Source organism: Lemur catta, chromosome 10 (assembly GCF_020740605.2).
Source record: "Lemur catta isolate mLemCat1 chromosome 10, mLemCat1.pri, whole genome shotgun sequence".
In the NCBI taxonomy this organism is placed as follows: Eukaryota; Metazoa; Chordata; class Mammalia; order Primates; family Lemuridae; genus Lemur; species Lemur catta.
In genome coordinates this window covers 1,011,226-1,038,805 of record NC_059137.1, presented here as the reverse complement: position 1 = coordinate 1,038,805, position 27,580 = coordinate 1,011,226, and the positions used below count along the sequence as shown (strand labels likewise).

General features: G+C 63.3%; 2 protein-coding genes across 3 annotated transcripts; one reads left to right on the top strand and one right to left on the bottom strand.

Annotated features, from left to right (window-relative positions):
* Positions 1–1,163: 1,163 nt before the first annotated feature.
* LOC123645580 (ATP synthase subunit ATP5MJ, mitochondrial-like) lies at positions 1,164–9,344 on the bottom strand. 2 transcript variants are annotated; one of them, XM_045561983.1, is made up of 3 exons: positions 9,216–9,344; positions 8,265–8,346; positions 1,164–1,920 (listed from the first exon to the last, which is right to left on the bottom strand). In XM_045561983.1, exon 3 carries the CDS (start codon positions 1,487–1,489, stop codon positions 1,211–1,213), a length of 279 nt encoding a protein of 92 aa, XP_045417939.1. In that variant the 5' UTR covers positions 1,490–1,920; positions 8,265–8,346; positions 9,216–9,344; the 3' UTR covers positions 1,164–1,210. The 2 variants fall into 2 exon arrangements, with proteins under 2 accessions (XP_045417939.1, XP_045417941.1); XM_045561985.1 differs by lacking the exons at positions 8,265–8,346; positions 9,216–9,344 and adding an exon at positions 3,617–3,788.
* Positions 4,497–27,580, top strand: GRIN1 (glutamate ionotropic receptor NMDA type subunit 1). The gene is made up of 21 exons (XM_045561986.1): positions 4,497–4,754; positions 7,043–7,177; positions 9,207–9,383; positions 11,220–11,282; positions 12,046–12,146; positions 16,412–16,533; positions 16,605–16,779; positions 17,965–18,109; positions 18,207–18,290; positions 20,187–20,328; positions 20,406–20,533; positions 21,119–21,283; positions 21,352–21,470; positions 21,574–21,686; positions 21,756–21,904; positions 22,008–22,165; positions 22,385–22,546; positions 22,729–22,838; positions 22,921–23,066; positions 24,346–24,456; positions 26,363–27,580. The coding sequence occupies exons 1-21, from the start codon at positions 4,497–4,499 to the stop codon at positions 26,477–26,479; spliced, it is 2,880 nt and encodes a 959-aa protein (XP_045417942.1). The 3' UTR covers positions 26,480–27,580.

The window sequence follows — 27,580 nt, the reverse complement described above, 5'->3', positions numbered from 1 at the left end:
AACGTTTAGCTAGACTAGCCAAGAAAAAATAAAATTAATACTCCCCTACAAAGGTCACAGAAAAGAAAAGGAAATTAGGAATAAAAGGGCACATCACGGCTGGGCGCGGTGGCTCACGCCTGTAATCCTAGCACTCTGGAAGGCTGAGGCGGGTGGATCGTTTGAGCTCAGGAGTTTGAGACCAGCCTGAGCAAGAGCAAGACCCCGTCTCTACTAAAAATAGAAATTATATGGACAACTAAAAATATATACAGAAAAAATTAGTCGGGCATGGTAGTGCATGCCTGTAGTCCCAGCTACTGGGGAGGTCGAGGCAGGAGGATCGCTTGAGCCCAGGAGCCCTGCGGTGAGCTGTGATTGCACCACTGCACCCCAGCCTGGGTGACAGAGCTTGTCTAAAAAAAAAAAGCCTACTCAACCACACAGCGTTTCCATTCTGGGTAAGTAGTACGTCTGTTCTCTCAGTTGTGCAGGCCACAAACTTTGGGGTTACGCTTGGCTCCTCACCCTCTGTGCCCCATGCCTTGTCACCTCCACGCCTCTCCCTGCTCCTCTCGCCTGGCATGTGGATTAGCCCAGTAGCTTCCTGGTTGCTCATTCCACTTCCCCTTGCTCCTTTGAACTCTTACCACACAGCAGCAGGTGATCCTGTCTAAACACTAAACTGAACCATATCACTCTCCTGGTCTACACCCTCCATTGGCCTCCCATCCCACTTGGAATAAAGCTGAAGCCCTCATTGTAGCCTACAGGTCCCCCAGAGCCTGGCCCATGGCCACTGTGGTCTCCCTGTCTTCCTCTCCCCCTTTCTGCTACAGGCCACACACTCTCTCACCCTCCCCAGGGCCTTTGCACTTGCCCTTCTCTCTCCTTGGGAACGCTCTTTCCTCAGATATTTGTATGGTTTCCTCACTCATTTCTTTCTTTCTTTTTTTTAATCATGCTTAACAAACATTTATTGAGCAGCAGAGTTTCTAGATCCTGATCACCAACTCTGGTGACAACTGAGATATTTACCCTTCAGTTCCTCGGGCTTCTAACCATGAACGGCTCAGTAAGATTCTGATTTCATCTGAAATTCACCTGCATTACAAATGATCTACTCGAGTAAGCCTGGCACACAGGAGGGAGCTGAGCGGGGACACACTGCAAGCAGTCCCAGGTGTGGTACATCTCACGACACATTTATTCATGCCAAAGTAGACGGCACTTACACAAGTGTACAGGGATGTTCCATGTTCCCGTCTAACACAGCTTGCTGATATCTACAGGCAGACGGACGTCCCCTCCCGTGTGCACCCAAGTGAGGCTGGTTAGTGAGACCACGAGCAGGTGCGGGAGCTTTCAGAGCTTTACTTCTTTTATCTGCGCTCCTGATTTTATAAACAATGAAGCCCATCAAGCCCATTCCGATCCAGATCTCCTGGTACACTTGGGTATAGCAGGGTTTCATGGGGACCCACACATTTTTAATAATGCTTTGAAGCATCTCGGCCCCAGGCCAATGGCTCAGGCTGCAGCACAGACCCACGGCCAACGTCCGGAAAGGTCACAGCATGTGTCCTCACTCATTCCATTCAGATATTTTCTCACATCTTTTCAGGGAGGCATTCCCTAGAGCAGCACCCTGCATTGGAGTTAGTTTTCCACTGCTGCATAACAGCTTACCCCAAAACTCGGTGCTTAAAACGATGATAAACCCCTATTATCTCTCAGTGCAGCTTGGCAGAGTGGTTCCACCCTAGGTCTCTCTGAGGACGCAGTGAAGACATCAGCCAGGGCTGCCGCCTCTGAAGGCTCCCCGTGGATGGAGGCTCTGAGGTTTCCCACATGGGTCCCTCTGTGGCTGGCGTTCCCTGGCACCTGGGCCTTGCCCAGGGCTGCCTGAGTGTCCTCTCGACAGGGAGGCTCCCGAGTGACCTGAAAAGGAGAGTAGCAGTTGGAATGTTCTTTCTGGACCCCGAAGTCACATTCTGCTCCATACCATTCTCAAAAAGGAGGCTCTGAGCCCCGTCCAGGTCCGAATGAGGAAACTGGGCTCCGCCTTTGGGAGGGCTGGCGTGTTGGAGAAGCAGCGGACACTTGCTGAACCGCTGCCCATCCGGTCACCCCCTGGCCCCTCGTTCCGCTTCACCTTTCTTCAGAGCGTGCCCGTCTGCGGAGGGGCCTCAGGTGCTCGTGCGTCTGCCATGTGCCTTGGCTCCAGGAAGGCGGGGAGTCTGGCCTCCCCACCCTGCGTCCGAAGGGCATCAAGCACTCTGGGTAAATGCTGCGTGAACTAAGTGTGGACACGCAGTCTTGCCCACAGGAGCGTCTGTGGGCACCTTGTGGCGTTCGGAAGGTCGGGCTTCCGGGACACGTGGGGTTGGGGAAGTCAGCGGGGAGAAGGCCAGAGCAAGGAGGGACTTGTGGAGGGACATGGGACAAAGGGAGGGGGTGGGGCTGCCATCAGGCTGGCAAGAGGCCTCGCCGCGCCTGGGGCTCCTTCCCTGCAAGGTACTTGGGCTCCAGCCCAGCTCTCCACCCGAGGCCAGCCCTGGGTGGCCAGCCCCATGTCCCCAGCTGCGGTGTGGAGGGAGGCCCTCCAGCAGCAGGAGGAAGGTCTGTCCTCTGCCACTGGTGGCCATGGGCCAGGACTTCTGGACGTGGCTTCTGCCCACCTCACCTCCCCACCTGTCAGTTTCTTCCTCTCAAACTAGCTTCCTCTTGATAAAAAATGTGTCCACAGGGGCTCCTGAGGACCCGCGGTCTGGGGGAGGCAGCGGCATGCTGGCAAACTCTCTCTCCAAATAGGCAAAAACAAATCCTTGATTTGTAGGGTTTGATGATTTCCACAGTATAAACGATCCCATCATGGCCCATTTCGGACTCCCAGCTGTAGAGCAGCCGGCAGATTGCTGAATACGTAGCTCTGCAGGGCCAGGAGGAGCCAGGCCCAGCACCCCACTGGGGCGTGGTGGCTGCGCCCCTGCTGAATCCCTTTCTTCCCATGCTGCCCTGGAGCTGTCTGGGCCCAGGTCTGTCCACCCCCAGGCCCCGACCTGCCAGAGGCCACAGAAGTTTGGAGGCCGGCAGTTTACCCCGAGCAACGATTCGCCACACAGAGGGCAGGGCCCAGAGAGGGGCTTGGCAAACACACAGCTCCTGCCCCTCCTCTCAGCTCGGGGGGTCCAGGGAGTTTGGCTGGTGGAGAGGACAGCGGAAGGGAGCAGGGAGTGTGACCCTGAGGGGGACGCATGGCTCCCCCACTGCACTGCTCAAGGCAGCACCTGGGTGTGGGGACCCTCCTGCCTCCCCCACTGGGGGCTTTGGCTGTTAGAGCTGTGAATCCTGAGCTGCTATTGGAAATGGTGATGTCACTGGTGGGGGTGGAGCTTCAGCCTTCTTTCGGGTTAGGGAGGGGGAAGCACAGCACACCCCAGGGATGGAGGGGAACAAAGAATTAGGATCGTGAGGACCAGAGGGACAAGGAAGGCTCTGGAAAGGGGCAGGAGGGCCGGGGGTCTGGGAGTGCACTGCGTGAGGGCTGGAGAAGGGGAGACGTGCGGGACAGAAGACATGCGGTGCCAACCGCACCCATGCTGGATGGAGCACACTGTGCCTCCTGGTGTCTAACCTCAGTCCCAGCCAGTTCGGGTCCAGACTCCCAGTCTCTCCTGGAAGATCCAGTCCACACACGGGGGCGTCCACTGTCGCCCTTGCTCTTCTTCACCCTGGGGAGGGGGTTCCGAGTCACACAGCCGAGCAGATGAGCCTCTCCCGCACTCTGAGCCCGAGCGGAGAGGAGTCCCAGCGTCGCGCCGCCACGCACGGCTTAGAGCCTCCCCACGCCTCGGGGTGTCCATCCCGCAAGAGCCGGCCCCGAAATACCCGCGCTGCGGGTGAGGACTCGTGCGCGCGCGCGCGCGGAAGCCACACGTTCGGTCATATAAAGACATGCAAGGGCACAGGCTGCACGCGGGGCCAGGACCCCTCTGACGTTCCCAAGCTCCGCCGCCTGCAGCGCGGGTCACTGTCCCAGGCCCCCTGCACGCGCACACACGCACGCGCGCACACGCACGGGCGCTGCCCGGCTCACGCGCGCTCCGACAGACGCTCCCGCGAACGCAGGCGCGCGCCGGAGCGGGAGGCGCCCCTCGGCTCGTGCTGGGAAGCGGGGGCGGCGGGAGGGTGGGAGACGCTGGCCCCGCTCGCAGCTCCGCGGCTGCCGCAGTCGCCGCGGCGTCGGGACCAGGAGCAGCGCAGCCGCGGAGCCGCCGTGTCCCCTCCGCGCGGGGCGCTCGGTCGGCGCCGGGACCCGCGTCAGCACCGCGGACAGCGCCCCCGCCCGCTCGCGCGCCCCTGCCGGGACCCGCGCCCGCACCTCAGCCCCGGCGAGACGCGGCGTCCTCAGCCCCCGGTCGGGCGGGCGCAGGACAGCCGGGGCGCCCGCGGGGGACGCGCCGAGGGCGCCGCGTTCGCGCTGCCCCGAGCCAGGCCCGCGGCGGCCGGAGCCCATGAGCGCCATGCGCCTGCTGACACTCGCCCTGCTCTTCTCCTGCTCGGTCGCCCGCGCCGCGTGCGACCCCAAGATCGTCAACATCGGCGCGGTGCTGAGCACGCGGAAGCACGAGCAGATGTTCCGCGAGGCCGTGAACCAGGCCAACAAGCGGCACGGCTCCTGGAAGATCCAACTCAACGCCACCTCCGTCACCCACAAGCCCAACGCCATCCAGATGGCCCTGTCGGTGTGCGAGGACCTCATCTCCAGCCAGGTGCCCGCCCGTCCCCTCCCCCCACTCTCCCGATCCCAGTTCACTCCGTTCTTTGCAGCGCCCTCCCTCCCCTTATGAGACCACCCTGGAGTCAACTGGCTCCTCTGGAGAGGTGAGGTCTCACCAGAGACCAACACGGGGGGCTGCTGGGTCCCCCATCTCAGCCCCAGGCTGGTCACCTGCCACCCTGGCTGGTCCTCAGAAGGCCTCTGGGCTCCAGGCCCTTGGCCTGTGTGTGTCAGCATGGGGGGTGGGCATTCTGGGCACAGGGCAGAAGTGCCCATCCCAGCCACAGGCCTGAGCTGCAGAGCTTTAAACAGAACGGGGCCTGGGGCCATCTTTGTTTCTGCTTCCAGATTCTCCTACCCTTCCTCCGGCCCTTCCCCTGTCCGTGGGTCTGCCTGAGACGGGAAGTGGCCCAGGTGTGGAGCAGGCTGCTTTGTGGGATGGGAGTGGGGCTGTCAGGGCACAGCATGGGAGCTGTCGGCGCCCGGCTGTGCTGCGGGGGCGGACCGACTCCTGAGATTTTGCTGTCAGGGCTGTCCGCCCTGGGCTGAGCTGCCTGCTGAATTCCAATGAAGCTGCGAGCAGCACCGCAATGCAGCCTTTTATGTAAGAGGCAGGACAGACACCAGGCAAGTGCTGCTCACACATGCTCACCTGATGGACACAGCACACGCACGGACAGGCATGCTCACGCGCACACACATGTGCATTCACTAGTGCACGTTTGTGCACCGCAGTGTTACACAGTCAATCGCACAGGCACATCCATGGACACACACACTGCTTAGCATGCACACATCACGTGCCACACACTGCTTGGCATGCACACCCAGGCGCACACACATGTGCACTTACATACACTACTGGTTCAGTCATGCACACACAAGTATATAAACGTAGATATGTTTGGCATACAATACATACATACATATCCCACCACGCGTTCACGAACACCCGCATGGTCACATGCATACACTTGCACACACACGCCCATACGAACACTGGCCATGGCCCTTACCGGGCACCCGTGCGTGAGACTGGAGGGGACAGCCAGGGCGGGAGAGCCAGTCCAAGTAGCCCCAACCACAGGGTCCATGCCAGTGTTGCTCAGAAATCCCCTCCCCACCTCACAAGCCATCCCGTGCCCCACCCACAGAGGGCACCAAGGGACAGGACTGGGTGACGTGTCTGTGGCCAGGGGCTTCAGTCACCTGTTTCATCTGAGGAGGGACACCGAGGCGTGGAGCCCAGGAATGCAGGCAGGGCCCTTTCCGGGCAATACCTTCTCCAACTTACAGCCTTGCTGTCTGTGAGCATTGCCCCCAGAGCAAGGACAATAACAGCTGTCACTCGTATATGCACCTTCTGGTCCAGGCACTGTCCTGACATGTGGGGCCATGCACTGCACCCCCTACCGCCATTTGCAGAAGCAAGTGGGACCTGTGGCTCTAAAAGGCACAAGCAGAGTTGGGGACAGACACTGGTCCTTCCAATATGAGAGGACTCTCAGCCATCTTCCTCCCTGCCTTGGGAGGAGCTGCAAGAGGAAGGGAGGCGTCCACTCCAGGGAGTGGAGCCACTGGCCTCAGGTGCCCCCAGCGTGGGCCTTGGTCATGGCAGGAGGCTGCGCTGCCTGCCTTCCTGGAGGAGGAGGCCAGCACCCAGGTCAGGGCTGGGTCTTGTTCAGACAGAGCCCATCTCGGGCCCAGCCCCGGGGGCACTAGCAAGAAGGAACAGGCCTCTCTGGGGGTTCCTTGTGGAGCTCCCCTCAACCTGAGGCAGACCATGGGAGCCGCTGCCCTGTCTGGGGTGTGGCCTCCACCCACCTGACCCAGGACAGGGCACAGCCTGAGTGTCACCTCCTGGTTCAGGACCAGCTGTGCCCCCCAGCCCACCCTGGGGTGCATCCCATGCTCAGGTGGGGGGCACAGACCCCAGGGGACATATGATATGTCACCCTGCCCTTCGGAGGCCTCACGGTCTGGCCTAGGGCTGCCTCTCCAAGGCCTCCAGCCAGCAGTGTGAAGAGTGAAGGGGACCGGGCAGGGCCTGTCCTCCTCTGTGTGTGGCATCTGCCCCACCTCTGCAACCGGTTTACAGATGGTCATGGGGTCTCCTCCCCTGCATGTGGGGGTGTGTCCAGAGCTGTGTGCCCACCAGTGGTGCCACCCAGACCCTCCTGTGGCCTGCTGGGCTCAGCTCCTGCTGCTTCCGGATCTTGGACTCTGGTGCAGTGCCCGGCCCACCCCCACTGGAGCTGACCCTGTGTCCTGTGTCCACAGGTCTACGCCATCCTAGTTAGCCACCCGCCTACCCCCAACGACCACTTCACTCCCACCCCCGTCTCCTACACAGCCGGCTTCTACCGCATCCCCGTCCTGGGGCTGACCACCCGCATGTCCATCTACTCAGACAAGGTGAGCCCAGGGCCATGCGTCAAGCCGGGCAGGTCTCCGCCCTTGGGAGACACTCACACGTAACTCACACACACCACACACTCGTGGTCTCACGCACACTTGCACTCACTCACGCACACTCACGCACTCCCACTGTCCAACTCACACGCCGTCGCTCACCTGTTCACACCCACACGCGTACTCACACGTTCGCGTCCGTAGGCAGGCACCCTCACACTCACACTCGGCACAGGCAGGTGACAGGTACCAAGTACATCCCCTCCACAGGGGAGGTCCCCGAGGGCTGGGGAAGAGAAAACAGGGAGGCTCCCTAGACAGGTGGGCTTGGAGGGGGGAATTTGGGGAGCTGGGGAGCAGGGCCCCAGGAGCAGGAAAAACTTCGGAGGAACGGGGGTGCACACGCTGGCAGCGAGGGCCATGGTTACTGGCCTCTCCCACAGCCAGGCAGGGGTGGAAAGTGACACCGCATTTGCACAGAGTGGGTGGAGGAGGCAGCTTGTGCAGAAGTGGTGGCCTTGGAGCTCCGTGCCCCCAGAGCTGCCAGCACCCCGGCTCAGCCTCCTAGAGCCCTTGTGGCCCATGGGCTGGGGCAGGCAGTCTCCGCCCAATCCTGGAACCGCAGCTAGAAGAGCGGAGAGGCCACCCAGTCGGCTGTGCAGGGAACTCTAGCCGGGAGAGGACGGCACCTGCCTTAGCGCACACATCCCTCCGTCAGCCCGCAGTTCCGGGAGGACCCACCAGCTGGGGATGCTGACTGGGCTCTGGGAGGCTGGAAGGGCCACCACAGCCTGCTCCCAGCCACCCTGCAGGCCTAGGGCCACCTGCAGACACACCTGGAAGGGCCACATGGCAGGTGTCATTGGGCTTGATGCCTGGCCTTCTGAGTCCCCCATCTTCTCCAGACTCCTCCTGCCTGGGGCCGCAGTCCCAGAGAGAGCTGCCTTAGGGACAGAGATGGTCCCAGCCACGCCCAAGCACGTGGGGGGATGGGGTGGGTTTGCCCTCAGGTGAGAACAGACCCTCCCCCAGCTCTGAAAGCCCTGGCATGCCCCGAGGTGCCCGGACTGTTCCTCCCAGGTGACTTCACCTTTGGCCCTGAGGAGTGGGGGTCTCATTCCTGTGCCCTCTGGACACGGCCTCCTTCACCCGCTGGGCACCAGTTTGCTCATCTGTAAGGGGGGGAAAATGGCCTGCTAGGAAAGCAGTCAGGGCGGAGGGGTGCACCGCAGGCAGGGCCAGCCCACAGGCGGCCAGGGCAGGGCCAAAGCCTGCAGCTCTGCCCGGCCCACTCACGGCCCACACCCAGCCACTCTTGAGCCCAACACATGATCAAAAAGGCCAGCCCAGGAGCCTGGCAGCCCCATGGCCAGGCAATGGGGACAGGGTCAGGGCACATTCTTCACTTCGAGGCACTGCCCCCAGGCCTTGAAGAGGGAACAGGTGGCCTCAGAAGACCACAAGATCAGTGTGGTGCCACAGGGCTGCCGCAGGGACCATGCTCACCTGCACAGACACAGAGACCCAGGCCGAGCAGGCAGGGCTGCCCTGGCCGTGCTAGCGTGCGGGAAGTAGGGCAGGGCTGGTGAGCAAGGACTGGGACTCGGGAAGAGGGGACACGTGGCCCAAGAGTGGGGACTTCCTAATAAGGAGTTACTGCACTTGGGAAGGACTCCACGCACAGCCCCATGGGGATCCTTGAGAGGTTGCCTGTCAGCCAGAGTTTTCTGAGCTCCAGTTGTCCAAGGAAGAGGTGGGCTCACCCGAGGAGCAACTCCACAGGGACAGTGTCCCTGTCAGGGTGCCGCCGTGGCAGTGCCCAGACTCACATTAGGCGGGGGAGGAAAGGCCAACAGGGTGGCGCCTGGCGGGAGGAAGTGGGGTTCCCAGGGCCGGGCAAGTATCCCCAGCGTAGAGGAAGTGGGGTCTCCAGGGCCCGCCAGGTGTCCCCAGCAGGGTGGGGCCGGGCGGGAGGACGTGGGGTCCCCGGGCCGGTGGCGTCCGCCCTGCCTCAGAGCCCCTGTGCCCACAGAGCATCCACCTGAGCTTCCTGCGCACCGTGCCGCCCTACTCCCACCAGTCGAGCGTCTGGTTCGAGATGATGCGCGTCTACAGCTGGAATCACGTCATCCTGCTGGTCAGCGATGACCACGAGGGCCGGGCGGCGCAGAAGCGCCTGGAGACGCTGCTGGAGGAGCGCGAGTCCAAGGTGAGGGCCGGGCCGCGGCGGGCCTCGCGGAGCAGGAGGAGAGGAGCGGGCGCCCGCTGTGTCTGTGGCTCCGTGTGTGAACACCTTTCTCTCCATCGTGCATGGTCAGCAGCACCACGTCTGGCAGCGCCCGCCCCAGCCTGTCCTCCGCTCATTTCACTTGCTTTTGCCATTAGTCGAAATCTCCTTCGTGTCAGTCCCTGCGGGGCGAGGCTGGACCACCTGGAGCTCTGCAAACACCCCAGCCCAGCCCGCCATCGGCTGCCGCCCGTGGCGCCAGCCAGCCTGTGAGCGGGGCGCGGCCTCCGCCAGCCCACCCCTCCCTGGGGCGCTGCTGTCCACCGCGATGGCGGCCACAAGCCCCCTCCCTGAAGGCCCCAGCCCTGCCTGCTGGGACACCTTCCGTGTCCTCCCCCAAGCCTGCAGCCCACAGCTCACCAAGCCCGGACACAGACACCCGCCACCCCACCCGGCCTGGCGCCCCAGGCTCCCCCGCCCCCCACCACAGGACTCAGCTCCGGGCCCTCGCCAGGGCCCCTGGATCGCACTGGCCCCCAGCCCAGCCCAGCCCGAGTCCACTCTGTGCGGCTGCGGAGGGATCAGAGCCCGGGTTTCTGGGGGGTCCAAGTGACCCCTGTCCCCTTCCTTGCCCCGTCATTTCCTGAGGAGGAGCTGGCGCTCAGCAGAAGAGACCCAGGAGCCCCAGGGCCCTGGACGCTCAGCACCCCGGCCACGGCCCCCGGGCCAGGCGGAGAGCGAGGGAGGCCTAGGCTGAGAGGGGCCCGGAGGCCAGACCCAGGGAGCGGTGGGGAAGCATGTTCTGTCTGTGAAGTCAGCGCTGGCTTCATCAAACTTAGCACCAACTTGCCCCCCCACAATGTGCCACGGGCCCCTGGAGGGAGCAGAAGGCCCGGGTTGGGGGGTTGAAGCCAGAGGGCAGACCAGAGGGTCCGGGGGGTCCTGCCATGGGGTGTCTGCTGAATCTGGGTGGGGGGCTGCCTGCGAGCTCTGAGGGCCCCCCAAGACCTCGCCCCCTCAGCCGCAGCACCCAGGAGGCACTTCAGCTCCTGGCGTTGGCACCCACGGCCACACTCACACCCTTGCACACCCAGCCACCTGCCCCCTCACAGGCGCACCCTGGCCGTCAGCCCAGACACCTCCTCACAGGCCCCACCGCCCACCCCGGACTCAGACCCCGCCACCGCCCACCTCCACAGCCGGACACACGGGTGCCCTCCCCACCTGAGTGCTCACCCGCACTGCACCCCCAGCCCCCACAGCACTCAGACTGCACTGGCCCTGCCCTGTAGCTCCCGTGGACTGGCCGCCCACGCAGACGCCACGGACACGTACCTGCAGGCCCACATGTGCACACACATCCTCTTGGGCCTACACGTGGGCCGACGGGCGCGGGCACACCAGTCAGTGAGAACAGCTCGGCTTCTAGAGGGGCAGGAGGGAGGACAGGGGGGGCGGCCTGAGGTGGGAGGGGGAGGGCACTGCTGGGGCCACACGTAGGTGCATGGCAGGGTGGGGGTGGCAGGGGGGACCCGAAGGGTGGGTGCGGACAGGGCCTCCCTTTCTCCCAAGAGCAACCATCCCCAAGAGCGTAGCTTCGCGGCAGGGAGCCTCCGTGGCCCCGCCCCCGCGCCCCCTGCCCCCAGCTCCGCCCCCAGCCCCCAGCCCCGCCCGGGCCTCGGTGTTTGCGAGCTCCAGGTACGTGCCCATCTGCAGACGTGCCGAGGAGGTGGTGTGATTGCTTTAGCGCCGTCATTTTCAACCGTTTATAATCTTCTTCTGTGTCTGCATATTTTCTCTGTGCACATTATTCATCAGAGTAAAAAAAGGAACTATGAAAACCTCGACCAACTGTCCTATGACAACAAGCGCGGACCCAAGGTATATATGCATGGACGTGCACGCCACCCACCGACTAGGGAGCCCTGGCCTCCTGCGCCTCGGCCACTAGGGCCGCTGTCAGGCCCAGCCGCCGAGCCGCAGGCCCGAGCAGTGAGGAGAGGCAGCAGGCAGCAGGCAGGAGAGGGCAGGCAGGCGAGGGCAGGCGTGGGCAGCGTGGGTGCCTGAGGCCCACCGCTGTGAGCCCGGCCTGCACCCTCGAGGCAGGCACAGCTGCAGGAGGAGCTACTCTCCGGGAAGTGCATGCGAATCTCCGGGACCCCCAGGGTTTCCTCGTGGAACCCAGGAGGGCGCCCGCCACTGGGCCACCCGCTCGCCGGGCCAGGCCGCCTCTGCGGGCCGTGGAATCAGACCTGAGAGGATCTCCTGTGGTTTTGGAAAGGTCGGCCCTGTCTCTGCTCCCGGTTCCAAAACTTTGGTTTCCTGTCCGCTGCACGCCTGGTTCTGAGTCTGGGTCCATTCAGCTTGCATGCTCAGAGCAGAGTGAGGACAGGATGAGGTGCGAGACCAGAGAGAGCAGAGGCAGCGCGCAGGAGCGCCAGCAGGCTGAAGACAGAACACGAGCTTCGAAGCCAGGCCAGGCGAGGAGCGAGGAGGCAGGTGGCAGGCGCAGGTGGCAGGCACAGGCCTCGGCAGCCCTAGCTAAGCTGCCTCGGGGTTCCTAGCGGCTGCGGCCCGACTCTCGCCCCTGAGGCACTATGTCCCCTGCCCCCGCTGCTGGCTAACACCCCTGCTCACACCGCAGGCAGAGAAGGTGCTGCAGTTCGACCCGGGGACCAAGAACGTGACGGCGCTGCTGATGGAGGCTCGAGAGCTGGAGGCCCGCGTCATCATCCTCTCTGCCAGGTGAGGCTGGGCTGCGCCCTCCCTTCCCCAGCGCCCACCATCTGGGCCAGAGCTGGGGCACCGTGGGGCAAACGAGCTTCAGATTCCAAAACACCCTCACCAAGGACAGCCCCACTCCACCCCCCGCACACCCTCTCACACCTGGTGAACTGGCCCATGTGACACCCTCCATCTGTCCCTCCTTCCCTGGGCTGTCCTCCCTTCCAGTAACTTGCTACCACTTGCCCTGAGCTGGGCTTTTGGGGTGGGAGATGGACAAGGCCCGCCCTTGGGGAGCCCAGGACTTAAGGAGGCACCTCTGCAAACATGGCCCAGGGGAGTAACAGGCAGGTGTGCGGGAGGGCCAGGTGCAAGGCCCGGGCAGGGAGGGGGCAGCCCCACTGAGACGGGAGGACAGGAGCAGCTGGACACGGGAAACCAGTGCGGGGCCCAAGAAAACCAGGCTGGGCCAGGCACGGTGGCTCACGCCTGTAATCCTAGCCCTCTGGGAGGCTGAGGCGGGTGGATCGCTCGAGGTCAAGAGTTCGAGACCAGCCTGAGCGAGACCCCATATCTACTAAAAATAGAAACAAAAATTATCTGGACAACTAAAAATATATATAGAAAAAAAAAATTAGCCTGGCATGGTGGCACATGCCTGTAGTCCCAGCTACTCAGGAGGCTGAGGCAGTAGGATCGCTTAAGCCCAGGAGTTTGAGGTTGCTGTGAGCTAGGCTGACGCCACAGCACTCACTCTAACCGAGGCAACAAAGTGAGACTCTCTCTCAAAAAAAAAAGAAAAGAAAAGAAAACCAGGCTGCCCTGGGCAGGGCCTGATCCACACCACGACCTTGGGGAAGAGCCCGAGGTGAAAATCTCCCCATTGGCCAGTGGCCAGGTTCTCCCAGGAAGGGAGAGGCTAGGCCAGGGGGCAGGACAGGGTGGGGAGCCCTTCCCGTGGGTCATGCTGGCCTCTGGCTGCCCTGACCCAGAAGCTCTGGTCTGGAGGAGAGCTGCAGGGTCACCTTGCCCAGAGGATCTCACCCAACCCTGCTGCCCTCGGGAAAGAGCCGGCAACTCTGTCAGGGCAGGGGCCATTTGCACAGCCAGTCAACAAACCCTGGGGCACAGAGCCAGGTGCACCTCCCCGCCCCCTGGGGCACAGTACAGGGTGGGGCCGGCCCCTCAGGCTGGAAGGCAGGCGTCTCCATGGCTGGACAGGGCTGGGGCCACGCAAGAAAGCGCAGATCCTCCCCACCACACCCTCCCCCACTGGACAGTGGCGAGCCCCACTGCAGAGTCACGGGTCACCGGTCCACTCGCCCACCCAATGGCGGGCTCTACGGGAGGGGCCCAAGGCTTTGAGAGAAAGGATTAAAGATGTGCTCAGGCAAGGTCGAGACTGCACAAGCCCCACCCAGGGTCTTATTTTTCTTTTTTTAAGTAATTAATTTATTTATTTTTAAATTTTTTTGTGAAGATGAAGTCTCACTGTATTGCCCAGGTCGGTCTTGAACTCCTGGTCTCAAGCAATCCTCCAGCCTCAGCCTCCCAAAGTGCTGGGATCACGCTCTTGTTTTCTGATGCGTTTACACTTCCCTCACTCATCAGAGGACTGGGGGTGGATTCAGAGGCTGTGGTGGGATAAAAGATGGATGGGTGGGTGGACACACTTTTGCCATGGACAAGGTCTCACCAACCCAGACCTGCCGGTCCCGTACATTACTATCAGAGTGACCAACAGGACACAGGCCAGAATACCACATGTAGAACCAATCCACGGGACCTCACCATGCCCAGGTCCCCGCAGAGAGGCGAGTGCCCCTTCCCCGCTGTTTTCTCTCTGACTAATGAGCCCTTAGGCCACACTCTGCAGCCTTAGGGACTCCCCTCGCCGGCTGAGGGGCCACCTTGTATTGCCAGCCCTCAGTATCAAAGACAAGTTTGTCAGACATGGCTCTAAGTAAAATGTCAACCCAGGGAAGGGGATGTGGTCACAGCAGGCAGATGCACGAACATGCACATGCACCATGTGCAACACCATACACCATGCACACGAGCACATACCACATAATACCACATGTGCACATACATGCACACACCACACGTGCACAAATGTGTGCACACACTGTATTCACACCACTCACACACCCACACACACACACATGTACCATGTACATACCATAGACACATCCACACAAGACATGCATGTATATATACACACACTGCACAGACACACATACCTCACAGGCACACACATGCACACCATCATATACACCACATACACACTAAGACACAGCCACCCACCTACATGCATGTACATATATATACCACACATGCACATATACATGTACTTGTGCATGTGTACACAGCATGTACACACCACATGCTATGTACATGTCACAGCCATGCATATGCATACACTGCATACAGCATATATATCAACCACACACTCACACTCAGGACTCCATGCACATATGTCAGGGCTGGAAAGAACCCCATCCTCTCAAACGCTGAGCCCCTGGGAGCAGAGGGCAGGCAGCCCCCAGCGTGCCCACCCCTGGGAGCAGAGGGCAGGCAGCCCCCCAGCATGCCCACCCCTGGGAGCAGAGGGCAGGCAGCCCCCCAGCGTGCCCACCCCTGGGAGCAGAGGGTGCAGCGGCAGACACAGGCCTCCAACCCCAGAGCTTCCACCTGTCACATGGGCTCCTCCTCAGTGAAGGCTGTTGAGGGTGTTTTGCCAAGAGACTTCATTAAGCCAATCTTAATTTTAGCCAATTTTCTATAGAGTGCGAAGAATTTGTTTCCCAAACTTTCATTTTTATTTTCCTGAAATTGTCTTTGTTGGTACCAGCCATTTCCATAGAACAATCTGATAAGTTTTGATGGATGGATCAGGCTTTTGTTTACAACTGTTTTGTTGATCATAATCATTCCACCACGTTTATGTCACAGACCCCAACTGTGTCAAGAAGATGCGCTTCTCTGTCAGGTCTTGGAGGGCACAGCCGACAGCGGGTGCTCTGTGCCTGGACCTGCACGGCCTGGGTCTCACCGGGCTAGCGTTGCCGTGTTCCGTGTGCAGAGCCTCTGCCAGAGGCTCTCACTTGGGTGGCTGGGCTGGTGCTGCCTGGCGCACCTCTATTTTGTGTTGCTTACGTCCACCAATAGCATTGCCATGAAGAGCAAACACTGAAGGTTTGCATTTCTTCGTGGGCTAACCCTTGAGAACACTGGGAGCGGACCCCTTAGGAAACTGAGGGCCACCTTGGTTTCCAGAGTCAACCCAACCCTCGGGCAATCCGCCCAACCCACGGTGGCCATGCACTGCAGAGGCAAAGCGCCAGTGGTGGTCCAGGCCCACCCAGAGCCAGGTCAGGCCCTGAGGGGGAGGGGGAGGATCCCCAGTGGCCCCAGAGCCCCACCGGCCCCCAGGCCCCTGTCATGACCAGGGAAGCTCCGGCCCCAGGGGATCCCGTCCCCTGCTTCATTGTCCACAGGCTCAGCCAGGAGGACACCCTAAGACCTCAAGGTGCCTACAAGGTGAGGCTTGCTTGAGCTCTGTCCTCCTGGTGACCCTGGCCCGGTGGCACAGGGGAGCAGCTGCAGTGCAGACTCCAGGAGGGAGAGCAGCCCTGGTCTCTCTGGCAGCTGCCGGGGCGCTGGGTCCCTCCACAGCATCTCACTAGCCCAGACACATCTGGACACGGAGGACCAGAGGGGTGCAGTTTGCCCAGGAGGTTGCAGGAGTTTGGGCGCTGGGGTGGACTGTCTAGGCACAGAACTGACTCTGTCACTTACCAACACTTGCAAGCGCATGTGCCTCAGTTTCCCCTCCTGACACAGAGGTAGTACTGCTTCCAGCCCCCTAGGTATGCTGTGAGGTTTGAATCGGATAATCCACATAAAGCACTTAGAACACTGCCTGGTATCTGGCAAGTGATGAGTAAGTGATGACCCATCACGGTCCTGGGTCACCGCCAGGGGTCTTCCTGAGGAGAAGGAGGGGCCCCGGGAGCACAGGCAGAGGGGACAGGCAGGAAGTCAGTCCCGTGAACCAGGTATCTAACCTGCCCCCAAAGGCAGGGGGCCAGCCACAGAGGTCCGGGAGGCTCCTGGGGTCTCCTGGCCCAGGTGCAGGCGGGGCGCAGGCTGGGCCAGACCCCGCTTTGGGGTCTGCAGGCCTCGCTCCGGGAGGGTCCGGGGGCGGCCTGCGCTCGGAGGCGGAGGACCGGGCGGCGGGAGGGCGGGGGAGTCCGGGCCCTTCAGCCCCGTCTGCCCCACAGCGAGGACGACGCTGCCACCGTGTACCGCGCAGCCGCGATGCTGAACATGACGGGCTCGGGGTACGTGTGGCTGGTTGGGGAGCGCGAGATCTCGGGGAACGCCCTGCGCTACGCCCCGGACGGTGAGTGCGGGGCCGCCGCGGGCGGGGGGAGGGTCCCGCGCGCTCTGAGCCGCCCCCTCCTCCCCTCGCAGGCATCATCGGGCTGCAGCTCATCAACGGCAAGAACGAGTCGGCGCACATCAGCGACGCCGTGGGCGTGGTGGCGCAGGCGGTGCACGAGCTCCTGGAGAAGGAGAACATCACCGACCCCCCGCGCGGCTGCGTGGGCAACACCAACATCTGGAAGACCGGGCCGCTCTTCAAGAGGTGGGGCCGCCTGCGAGGGGTGGGGGGCGGCCTGCAAGGAGTTAGGGGGACTGCTCTGCCACAGGTGGGGCCGCCTGCGAGGTTGGCATGGTGCAGTGGGGCCTGCTGCTGACATCCTATGGACACTGTCCCCACTTCTCTCCTCTCCCCACACCTCCCCAGGGCCACCACCTCTATTTGCAACACTGACACCAGTACCTCCACTCTCAGTAAAGTCATAACTGCCTCCAGGGCTCCGGCCTGACCTTTCCACTCCGCAGCCCACCCTGAGACAGCACCTGCCCCCACAGTGGCTGGCAGCCTTGGGAGGAGGCTCCTGATGCAGGTGGGGTCTGGGAGCTTCCAAGGACCCAGGAGGTCAGACAGCCTGAGGGCGGCAGCCAAACATGCAGAGAGCCAGGCCTGGCCGAGTCCGGCAGACCCAGGCGAACAGCTGCAGCAGGGCAGGAGCTAACTCTCAGCACCCCGAGGCACCACACCGCCCGGGGTCGGGGGGGAGGCCCCAGCCACTGAGTAGCCCGTGCAGAACCACTGTCCACCTCGCCCAAAACAGGGGCACACATGTAAGTGCAGGTGTAGGCAGCACACGGGCACACATATGTACACACGTGCACAGAACCATGTGTTCACACAGACTTAGAGGCACGGAACACACACCTGCCACAAGGACTGCGTGGGAGTGCACCCCACATAGGGTCACGTGTGCACCCAGGTTCACTGATATCACCCAGTGGGCACAGCACACAGTTGCACATGCACCCAGACAGGACAGCCTGGTGATTACAGCCGGATGCCAGGCTCAGCCTGCCTCCCGCCCTCGCTGGCATGTGGGTCAGGCATCCTCCCGGGCTTTGCTTCCTTCTCTGTAAAGCTAGGATGGTGGCCGTGAGGACCAAACATCCTTACCCCTGGAGATCCCTCAAAACAATGTCTGGCACCCAGAAGCCACTCAGCCATCACTAGTTGTGCTGTCCACCTGGTGTGGGGACACACTCTGCTCCAGCTGTCGCTGGCTGTGCTGTGCCCACCTGGTGCAGGCACACACCGGTGCCATCCCTCAGACTCACAGCGAGAGTCTGCTGATCTTTCCATTCTTGGGACCGGGGAGAAAGGAAGCCCGGGTTGCTCGGGAGGCCAGGGAGAGCGAGCACCCTGACACGTCTACACCATGGTGCTCCCCCACAGAGTGCTGATGTCTTCCAAGTATGCAGACGGGGTGACCGGCCGCGTGGAGTTCAATGAGGATGGGGACCGGAAGTTTGCCAACTACAGCATCATGAACCTGCAGAACCGAAAGCTGGTGCAAGTGGGCATCTACAACGGCACCCACGTAGGTGGGGGTCATGAGGGGGTGGGGGCTGGGGCCTTAGGGTCCTGGGGCCAAGACCCCTGCGTGGCCACCCTCCATCTCATACTCCCACCCCCAGGTCATCCCTAATGACAGGAAGATCATCTGGCCAGGTGGTGAGACGGAGAAGCCTCGGGGGTACCAGATGTCCACCAGACTCAAGGTGGGAGCCCGACCAGCACCATCCCCAGCCCAGTCACCCACCCAGCCCGCCAGGCCTGAGGGTGGGGGCAGTGAGGTCAAGGAAAGCAACTGGAGGAACCTGGGACAGGGCCTGCTGCACCTGCCACGCACAGGCAGCAGGGAGGAGCCCCTGCCTCCACCCCACCGGCTCTCTCTCGCCCCCTGCTGACCCAACCCTACTTAAGTCTGGGGAAGTCGTCTGGGACAGGACTCCCTTGGGGAAGAACTGATGGGGGACAGTGGGACAAAGGGATGGTCATTCTGTGTCCTGGTGCAGACCTCAGCTTTGCACTTGTGTTCTGAGTCCTGGCCTTCCACAGCCTGCAGCCCCATGGCCAGCCCCACGGCCTCCTGGTGTGACTAGGTCAGAGTGTCCTCTCCCCCCCCACCCCCGGCCTCCCTGCAGCATTCCCCTGTGGTGGAGCATCCCCTTCGTGGCTCTCCCTGGGCCTCTAGGAGCCCGTCCCCTGCTGGCTTCCTCCTCACAATGTCTTTTCCTCGGCCTGACTCGTGCGTTCCTTTGCACTCATTCAGGGGCCCCTCCCCCCCCTGCTGAACCACTCACTGCACACCCCCCCACACCCACACCAGCCCGGCCAGTACCACACACCACCAAAGGCAAGGACCTCACAGGCAGTGTGCCAGCCAGCCCCCTCCTGGTCCTCACATGTCTCTCAGCCCTGTCTGCTTTCTCCGAACCCTACAGCAGGGCACCGCGTACCCTCCCACCAGACTGCTTTGTCCACTCCTGCCCTTCCCTGCAGACAGGGTGGGCTTTGCCAGCACCAGTGTGGCATCTCCCTGCAGCTCAGACACCTCTCATGGAAAAGTTTGAAAGTGACAGTCAAAACGCCAGTGGCCAGAAGGCCCCATCTAGGTTGAGAGTTGTAGATGGCTTTTAACAACTTTGTTTCTGGCCTCACTGATTTTTTAAAAAGTACTAACAGAAATAATAGAAAACATAGGGAGCATTTTAAAAAGAAAATAAGCTCCTTTAAGGACTCCCAATCCAGCTGGGCACGGTGGCTCATGCCTGTAATCCTAGCACTCTGGGAGGCGGAGGCAGGATAGCTCAAGGTCAGGAGTTCAAGACCAGCCTGAGCAAGAGCAAGACCACCTCTGTACTAAAAATAGAAAGAAATTAGCTGAACAACTAAAAATATATATAGAAAAAATTAGCTGGGCCTGGTGGCACATTCCTGTAGTCCCAGCTACTCAGGAGGCTGAGGCAGGAGGATCTCTTGAGCCCAGGAGTTTGAGGTTGCTGTGAGCTAGGCTGACACCACAGCACTCTAGCCCGGGCAACAGAGCGAGACTCTGTCTCCAAAAAAAAAGGACTCCCGATTGCCCCAGGGATAAAAGCCAAATGCTGCCCTGTTCCCAAGAGCCCACCGCCCACCACAGTCCTGCCTGGCTGAATGACGCTCGGCTCCTGCCACCCCATCAGGGAGCTCCCCCAGGACCCCTCCTGAGCATGCCCTTGCCCTGTATCTGTCCCCTGCCCGGGCTGCGGTCCCCTGAAAGACAGGAGGGACAGGCTGCCGTGGGGAGGAGGGGGACAGCTTGGCTCAGGGAAAGAACAGGACCACAGACAAGACTGCGGCTGCGGGGCAGCGGGCCAGGAGAGGCCGGTCCGTGGGCTTCCACGGACATGTCCCTGTCCTCGCCGCACAGTGGGGGCAGGGACGGGGGCTCCTCGCCCCGAGAGGGCAGAGAAGTGCCGCTCACGCCCTGCGGAGAAACTCACGTGCAAGCCACGCCGGGAGAGTGGCCCAGAGGGTTCCGCAGTCGCGCTGCGCCAGCGTGGGCGCCGAGAGGCCAGGCCCCGGGGAGCCGAGGGTCCCGGGTCCAGGCCGGTCTCCCCCCCACCCCGCAGATTGTGACGATCCACCAGGAGCCCTTCGTGTACGTCAAGCCCACGCTGAGCGACGGGACGTGCAGGGAGGAGTTCACGGTCAACGGCGACCCGGTCAAGAAAGTGATCTGCACCGGGCCCAACGACACGTCGCCGGGCAGCCGTGAGTGCCGGGCGCGGGCGGGGCGGGGCCGCGGGGCGGGGCGCCCGGGAGCCCAGCTGTCACCGCCCCCTCCCCAGCGCGCCACACGGTGCCGCAGTGCTGCTACGGCTTCTGCATCGACCTGCTCATCAAGCTGGCGCGCACCATGAACTTCACCTACGAGGTGCACCTGGTGGCCGATGGCAAGTTCGGCACGCAGGAGCGGGTGCGTGGTGGACACCTGCCGGCCGGGGTGGGGGGTGGGGCGGTGGCCCGGGGCGGGGCCTGAGGATAGGGCGGGGCCCGAGGTGGGCGGGGTCTGTGGGGAGGGGCCTGCGGACTGTGCCTGGCCCGGGGGGGTGGGGCCCAGAGTGGGAGGAGTCTGTGGGCGGGGCCTCTGGGGCCTTGGGCTGTGGCGGCGCCCTGAGTGGGCGGGGCCTGCGGGCTGAGGCGGGGCCCGGGGTGGGTGAGGCCCAGGGTGGGAGGGGTCTGAGGGCGGGGCCTGCAGCTGGGGCGGGGGCTTGGGCTGGGGCGGGGCCCTGAGTGGGCGGGGTCTGTGGGCTGAGGTGGGGTTTGTGGCCTGGGGCGGGCCCATGGTGGGGCGGGGCCTGTGCGCTGGGGCGGGGTCGTGGGGCGGGGTTTGTGGGCTGGGGCGGGGCCCGGGCGGGCGGGGGGCCCGGGCGGGCGGGGCCCGGGCGGGCGGGGGGCCCGCAGCAGAAGACCCCTGGGATGAGCTAGTTTTGCTGGGCTGGGACCTGTTGCAGGGGGGGCGGACGCTCTCCGCATGCGCACCGGGTCTGTCGCCCCGCAGGTGAACAACAGCAACAAGAAGGAGTGGAACGGGATGATGGGCGAGCTGCTCAGCGGACAGGCGGACATGATCGTGGCGCCGCTGACGATTAACAACGAGCGGGCGCAGTACATCGAGTTCTCCAAGCCCTTCAAGTACCAGGGCCTGACCATTCTGGTCAAGAAGGTGTGCAGGGCCCGGAGTGGGGTGGAGTCCTGGAGGCCCAGGCGGCCCTGACCGCCTGTCCCCTGCAGGAGATCCCCCGGAGCACTCTGGACTCGTTCATGCAGCCCTTCCAGAGCACCCTGTGGCTGCTGGTGGGACTGTCAGTGCACGTGGTGGCCGTGATGCTGTACCTGCTGGACCGCTTCAGGTGAGCGCGACCTGGGGTCCAGACACCTCACCTGCAGGGTGGGCGGGGCCAGGCAGAGTCACCTCTCCTGCCCTCTCTTCCACCTGCCCTCTGTGCCCCGCAGCCCCTTTGGTCGGTTCAAGGTGAACAGCGAGGAGGAGGAGGAGGACGCACTCACCCTCTCTTCGGCCATGTGGTTCTCCTGGGGCGTCCTGCTCAACTCTGGCATTGGGGAAGGTAAGGCCACACCCAGTCCCGTCCTGTTCCGCCCTGCTGTAGGGGAGCTGACGGAGCCTCTGCCCACAGGTGCTCCCCGAAGCTTCTCAGCACGCATCCTGGGCATGGTGTGGGCTGGCTTTGCCATGATCATCGTGGCCTCCTACACTGCCAACCTGGCAGCCTTCCTGGTGCTGGACCGTCCAGAGGAGCGCATTACGGGCATCAACGACCCGCGGGTGAGGCCTGGCCGGGCTGGAGGAGGGGGTCATGAGGTTTGCTGACATGTTGCTTGGGTAGGGGCTGGAAGAGCTGCTGTGAGCCCGCCCTCTGCCCCTGCAGCTGAGGAACCCCTCGGACAAATTCATCTACGCAACTGTGAAGCAGAGCTCTGTGGACATCTACTTCCGGCGGCAGGTGGAGCTGAGCACCATGTACCGGCACATGGAGAAACACAACTATGAGAGCGCAGCGGAGGCCATCCAGGCCGTGAGGGACAAGTGAGGGGCATGCAGGAGGCCATCTCGGCTGGGCAGGACGATTGAGGGGGTAGGGAAAAGGGTGGCCTCCACCACACAGGAAAAGTAGGCGTGGGGAGCACCCAGGCTGGGGACCACGGGCAGGCAATAGACTGGCAGGACAGAGGACAGTATGTAGGCTGGGGGAGCAAGGGTAGCCCCCGACTGTGCAGGCTTCCCAACCCCCAACTCTGCCGGCAGCAAGCTGCATGCCTTCATCTGGGACTCGGCGGTGCTGGAGTTCGAGGCCTCGCAGAAGTGTGACCTGGTGACTACAGGCGAGCTGTTCTTTCGCTCGGGCTTCGGCATAGGCATGCGCAAGGACAGCCCCTGGAAGCAGAACGTCTCCCTGTCCATCCTCAAGTGAGCATGCCCCTGCGTCCTCATCTCCCTTGGCCACCCATCTCCAAGAGCCTCTCCACTGGAGGTGGACACCCTCCCCCGTGCCTGACCCCACCAAGGCAGCACATGGATGCCCCAGCCCAGGCCAGGCACCCCCTGCAGGCCCCGCCCCACCTCAGTCTCCCATGCTCCTGCACCCACAGGTCCCATGAGAATGGCTTCATGGAAGACCTGGACAAGACGTGGGTTCGGTACCAGGAATGTGACTCACGCAGCAACGCCCCTGCGACCCTCACTTTCGAGAACATGGCAGGTGCGGCCCACTGACATGGGTGGTTATCAGTGGGCTGCAGCCCCTCTGGCCAGTAGCTGAGGCTCTGGGTCCTGACACACAGGGGTCTTCATGCTGGTGGCTGGGGGCATTGTGGCTGGGATCTTCCTGATTTTCATTGAGATTGCCTACAAGCGGCACAAGGACGCCCGCCGGAAGCAGATGCAGCTGGCCTTCGCGGCGGTGAACGTGTGGAGGAAGAACCTGCAGGTAGGGCAGGCCACCTCCGAGGCCTGGTGCCCAGGGCCCGGCCTGGCCACAGCCCTCCTCCATCCCTGAAGGCCGTGGCACTGGCTCTGGCTCCCATGGGCAGGACTGGAGCTAGGAGCCAGGGCCGGGGCAGTGGTGAGTGCTCCCAGGGCACAGGGGCAGCGTTGGCGGGGGGCTGCCTGCAGGTGGCCGCCCACTGCAAAGCCGGGCCGAGGGAGGCCACGCACCCTGCTCCAAGCCTCCCCCGGCCCCTCTGTCTCCAGAGTCGCCCAGTGGTACCCATTCCATAGGAAGGCAAGCAGGCAGGGTGAGACAGGCCACTTGTGTGTAGCACGTGAGTCCAAGATGCCTTTTGCCCTCCGCCGCCCCAAGCCCCCTGGACACCCTGTGGTGGACACCTCTTTCCTGCTATGTCCTTGTGCTCCGTGATTCCAATCTGAATTGGGCCAGGCCCAGCCCTACCTGGTGCCCCAGGCTGTGTCCATGGGAATTTGTCGCCAGCAGGGGCAGCCTCAGCCCACCTGGGATAGGGTGGGTTGTGGGGCCTGCACAGGCCTGAGGGCTTGTGGCCCACGGTTGAGCTCCGGTTCACTCCATCTCTTCTCTTTCTCTGGGTGCGCTCCTGGAGCCTGTGTCCTGAGAGGAAGCTGGCACTGCAGCGAGGTGGGGGGGCCAGGTTGCTGGAGCCCACACACCTCTCATCTGCCCATTCTTGCTCTTGGCCCCACAGGTCCCCTGGGGACCTGGCTGCTGCTGCCACTGGTGGGCCCAGGCTGTCCTGGCCAGCAGACCTGAGGCCAGAGTCCTGGGAGCTGCCTGTCTGTCGCTCCAACTCCATCTCGACACCTGCCTTCCTTCGGCCCCTCGGCCCCTTCCTGAATCTTGGTGTGTGCCCCCTTGGGGGACAGTGGCCTCCTCGAAGAATGGCTGGTGTGGCCTGAGGGGAAACTCCTCCAGTCCTCGGAGGGCTCCTCCTCCTCGGACGTCTGTAATCCAGGGCCACCCCGGAGCCAGGGAGCCAGGCGGACCTCCCAGGAAGAGAGCCGGCTGGGACCCCCACACCCAGCCCCAGCACAAGCACAGTCAGGCCCAAGGCCCTGGGCAGAAGAGGCCACCCTCGAATGTCCAGCTGTCGGCCCATCTGTCCAGCACAGGGAGGCAGGCAGGAGCGAGGGCCTAAGTGGCCGGCCAGGCCGGGCAGCAGCCCACCGAGGAGCAGGCGAGGGCAGGTGTGGCCGCCACCCTTAGCCGTCTAATCACTTATACATATTCATTTTAGGATAGAAAGAGTGGTAGAGCAGAGCCTGACCCTAAAAAGAAAGCCACATTTAGGGCTATCACCTCCACCCTGGCTTCCAGCTTCAAGAGACGTAGGTCCTCCAAAGACACGGTAAGGGGGAGAGCACCCCAGTCCCACGTCTCCGACTCCTCCCTCGCTCCCCCGCCCTCCGTGTCTGTCTCCCACTCCCCCCCATCCCACCCTCACCCACCTCGGACCCCCGAGGCCCCACCCTGCATCTCCACCCAGGCAGCTGCTGCCACACGAATCTCCAGCCTCCCCGACCCCCACTGGGTCCTCAGCTTTCCCGTGTGTCTCCGTTAGTCTGCCCTCCCCCGCCTCCCCCTGCCATGACCCACACGCCATCTTGAAGCCTGTCATGTCGTTGGTCAGTCAGTCAGCCTCACTGCCTCTCTGGGCCACATCTGGGGCCCTGGGAGCCCAGAGCGGCCCTGTCCCGGCTCCTTACCTGCTGGGAGGCCACACCACCTCTCTGTTACGTCCCTGTTTCTCTTGCCTCTCCCAGAGGGGCCCGCCGCCCTCACTCCCTCCCTGCGATGGCCCTGGAGGGGGTGGCTGTGATGTCCCATCCCGTCCGTCTGTCTGGCCGCCGGCCCCGCCCCCCAGACACCTGTCTCACCTGTCTCACCAGAGCCATGCGTGTTGCATCTTCCATGTGGTCTCTGTGTGGGCCGGGGGCTGGGGGCTGGGCCTGGGTCCATCTGGGTGGATGGCTGGGGCCTGGAGTTGGAACTGGCCCCTGGCCACAGGGGGCTGTCAGCCAGGGAATAGGGTGGGACCAGAGGGGTGGCTCCCACTCCAGGCTGAGCAGGGGCCCCGCAGGAGGTGTGGTGGCAGTTCCCCGAGGGTCTGAGGACAGGCAGGGGCAGCCCTGCCAACCCTGGCCTGCAGAGCCCAGGCAACTCTGAGGTCCCCAGACAGAGGCCCAGGAAGGGGAGGCCTCCGAGGAGAAGACCACACCTCGGTTCCTGACCCACTGCCCCCAGGGGGTATCAGAGCCAGGCCGACTACCCTTTTGAGCCTAGAATCCCTCCCCACCCCACCTCCTGCCTCGGGCAGCTTGTCATGGCACCAGATGTGCACATTTGGACCAAAGGCCCCCAGAATGGACCCAGCCTGCCAGAGGCACCGTGGTCCCAGCTAGCATGGTGGGGAGGGGCTGCCCAGAGAGCCAGCACAGGCCTCAGCCAGTAGCTCCCCTGCAGCCCACAGGGGCTCCTGCCCAGGAAGGAAGGGATTTGCAGTCCTGCCCCCCCGTGCTTGGGAAGAGGGGCAGAACTCCAGGGCACAGACAGGACTTGGCACAGAGCCACCCAAGCCCAAAGTGAAGCCCAAGGGTCTGGCTGCTCTGCTTCCTGGGGAGGGACATGGCACAGGGAGGGCCGTGGAGAGTGAGTGTCTGTGGGGCTGGGAGCAACTGGAGGCTCAAGGAGCAGGCAGAAGCACAGTCCCCAGGGCCCCTCAGTCCCAAGAAAGAGGGAGGGAGGATAGCTCAGCCCCAGAGGACTGTGGGATCGGCAGGCGGGGAAGAGGCTGGTCCCCCGCAGACAGGAGAGAGCCACCGGGGAGCAGGCAGCCCAGTGTGTGCAGGTGATAGGCCACTTTCAGAGGCTGCAGCTGGTGCGGGTGCAGCTCAGACACCTCGCGGCGCCCTTCCGGGGATGCATTCCCAGCAGAATCTCCGCCTGAGCTTCCCTGGGCACCGCCCGGCATCTGGGGCCGACCGCCCCGTAGGGCTGACTGCAGGGCACTGGCAGCTGGGGACTGGACGGGGGAGGGCAGCCCAGCTCCCACCCTGTCTCAGGGGCCGGGCGCCTGCTCAGAGGGAGGCCTGGGTGGGGGGCTCCTTCGGGCAGGGTGGGGTCGGTCTGGCTGCTGAGATCCTCTGCCCCTGTCCTGTGGCCCTTTTGGGCCAGGGCCACACTGGGCGCTGAGGGCTGGGGTCCCTGGCGGCCGGCGGGGCCGGCGGGTATTGATTGTTGGTTCTTATTTATAGAGCACCGGGGGTGGACGCGGCGCTTTGCAAAACCAAAAAGACACAGTGCTGCCGCGACGCGCTATTGAGAGGGAGGAGGGCCAGCTGCAGCTGTGTTCCCGTCATAGGGAGAGCTGAGACGCCCCGCCCGCCCTCTGCCCCTCCCCCGCAGACAGACAGACAGACGGACGGGACAGCGGCCCGGCCCACGCAGAGCCCCGGAGCACCACGGGGTCGGGGGAGGAGCACCCCCAGCCTCCCCCAGGCCGCGCCCGCCCACCCGCCGCCGGCCGGCCCACCCCGTCCCGCCCGCGCGAGCCCCCGGCGCGGGGCTGACGGGCGCCTTGTCTGTGTATTTCTATTTTGCAGCAGTACCATCCCTCTGATATCTCGGGCCCGCTCAACCTCTCAGATCCCTCGGTCAGCACCGTGGTGTGAGGCCCCCGGAGGCGCCCACCTGCCCAGTTAGCCCGGCCAAGGACACTGATGGGTCCTGCTGCTCGGGAAGGCCTGAGGGATGCCCACCCGCCCCAGAGACTGCCCACCACGGGCCTCCGGGCTGTCCGCCCACCCGCCCTACTGCCTGGCGGGCAGCTCCTGCCGGACCGAGGTGCGGACCGGAGCGGCTGAGGACGGGTCAGAGCTGAGCCGGCTGGGCAGGGCCGCAGGGCGCTCCGGCAGAGGCAGGGCCCTGGGGTCTCTGAGCAGTGGGGAGAGGGCCTGACCGGCCCAGCGCAGGGGCTTGGAGCAGAGACGGCAGCCCCGCCTAGGCCATGGCCCCAGCTGGCCGGGTCGCCCTCTTCCAGCACCTGCTCGCTCCTCGGCAGCCTGAGCTCCACCCTCTCCTCTTCCTGCTGCACCCCACCCACGCCCCACCTCCCCCTGGACCCCGCGCCGGGGCTGGCCCTGCCCTTCTCCCATGGCCGTCCCTGACTCCCCAGCTGGCAGCGCTGCCCAGAGGCGCGCTCGGGCTCCCAGCTGCCTCGGGCCTCCTCCCCCAGACTCGAGAGGGCTAAGCCCTTCTCTTCTCCTCCGTCCGGCCTGCAGCCCAGGACGGGCTTCCCCAGACCCTGGCTCGGGACTGTCTTCAACCCTGCCTTGCATCTTGGGCACGGGAGAGCGCCACCGCCCGCCGTCCCCCACCTTGTACAGGACCAGCCTTCCCCCGTGCCGCCCGCGCGCGGCCGCGCTCCGCCCCCGCCCCCAACCCGGTGTGTGCAGTGGTGATGCCTAAAGGAA

Bases quoted from the DNA above. Each gene is read 5' to 3' on its own strand.
- LOC123645580 (XM_045561983.1), bottom strand. From the start codon at position 1,489: ATGCTTCAAAGCATTATTAAAAATGTGTGGGTCCCCATGAAACCCTGC.
- GRIN1 (XM_045561986.1), top strand. From the start codon at position 4,497: ATGAGCGCCATGCGCCTGCTGACACTCGCCCTGCTCTTCTCCTGCTCG. The intron at 16,780-17,964 runs GTGGGGCCGCCT...GCTCCCCCACAG, and splicing joins ACCGGGCCGCTCTTCAAGAG to AGTGCTGATGTCTTCCAAGT. The intron at 18,110-18,206 runs GTAGGTGGGGGT...TCCCACCCCCAG, and splicing joins GCATCTACAACGGCACCCAC to GTCATCCCTAATGACAGGAA.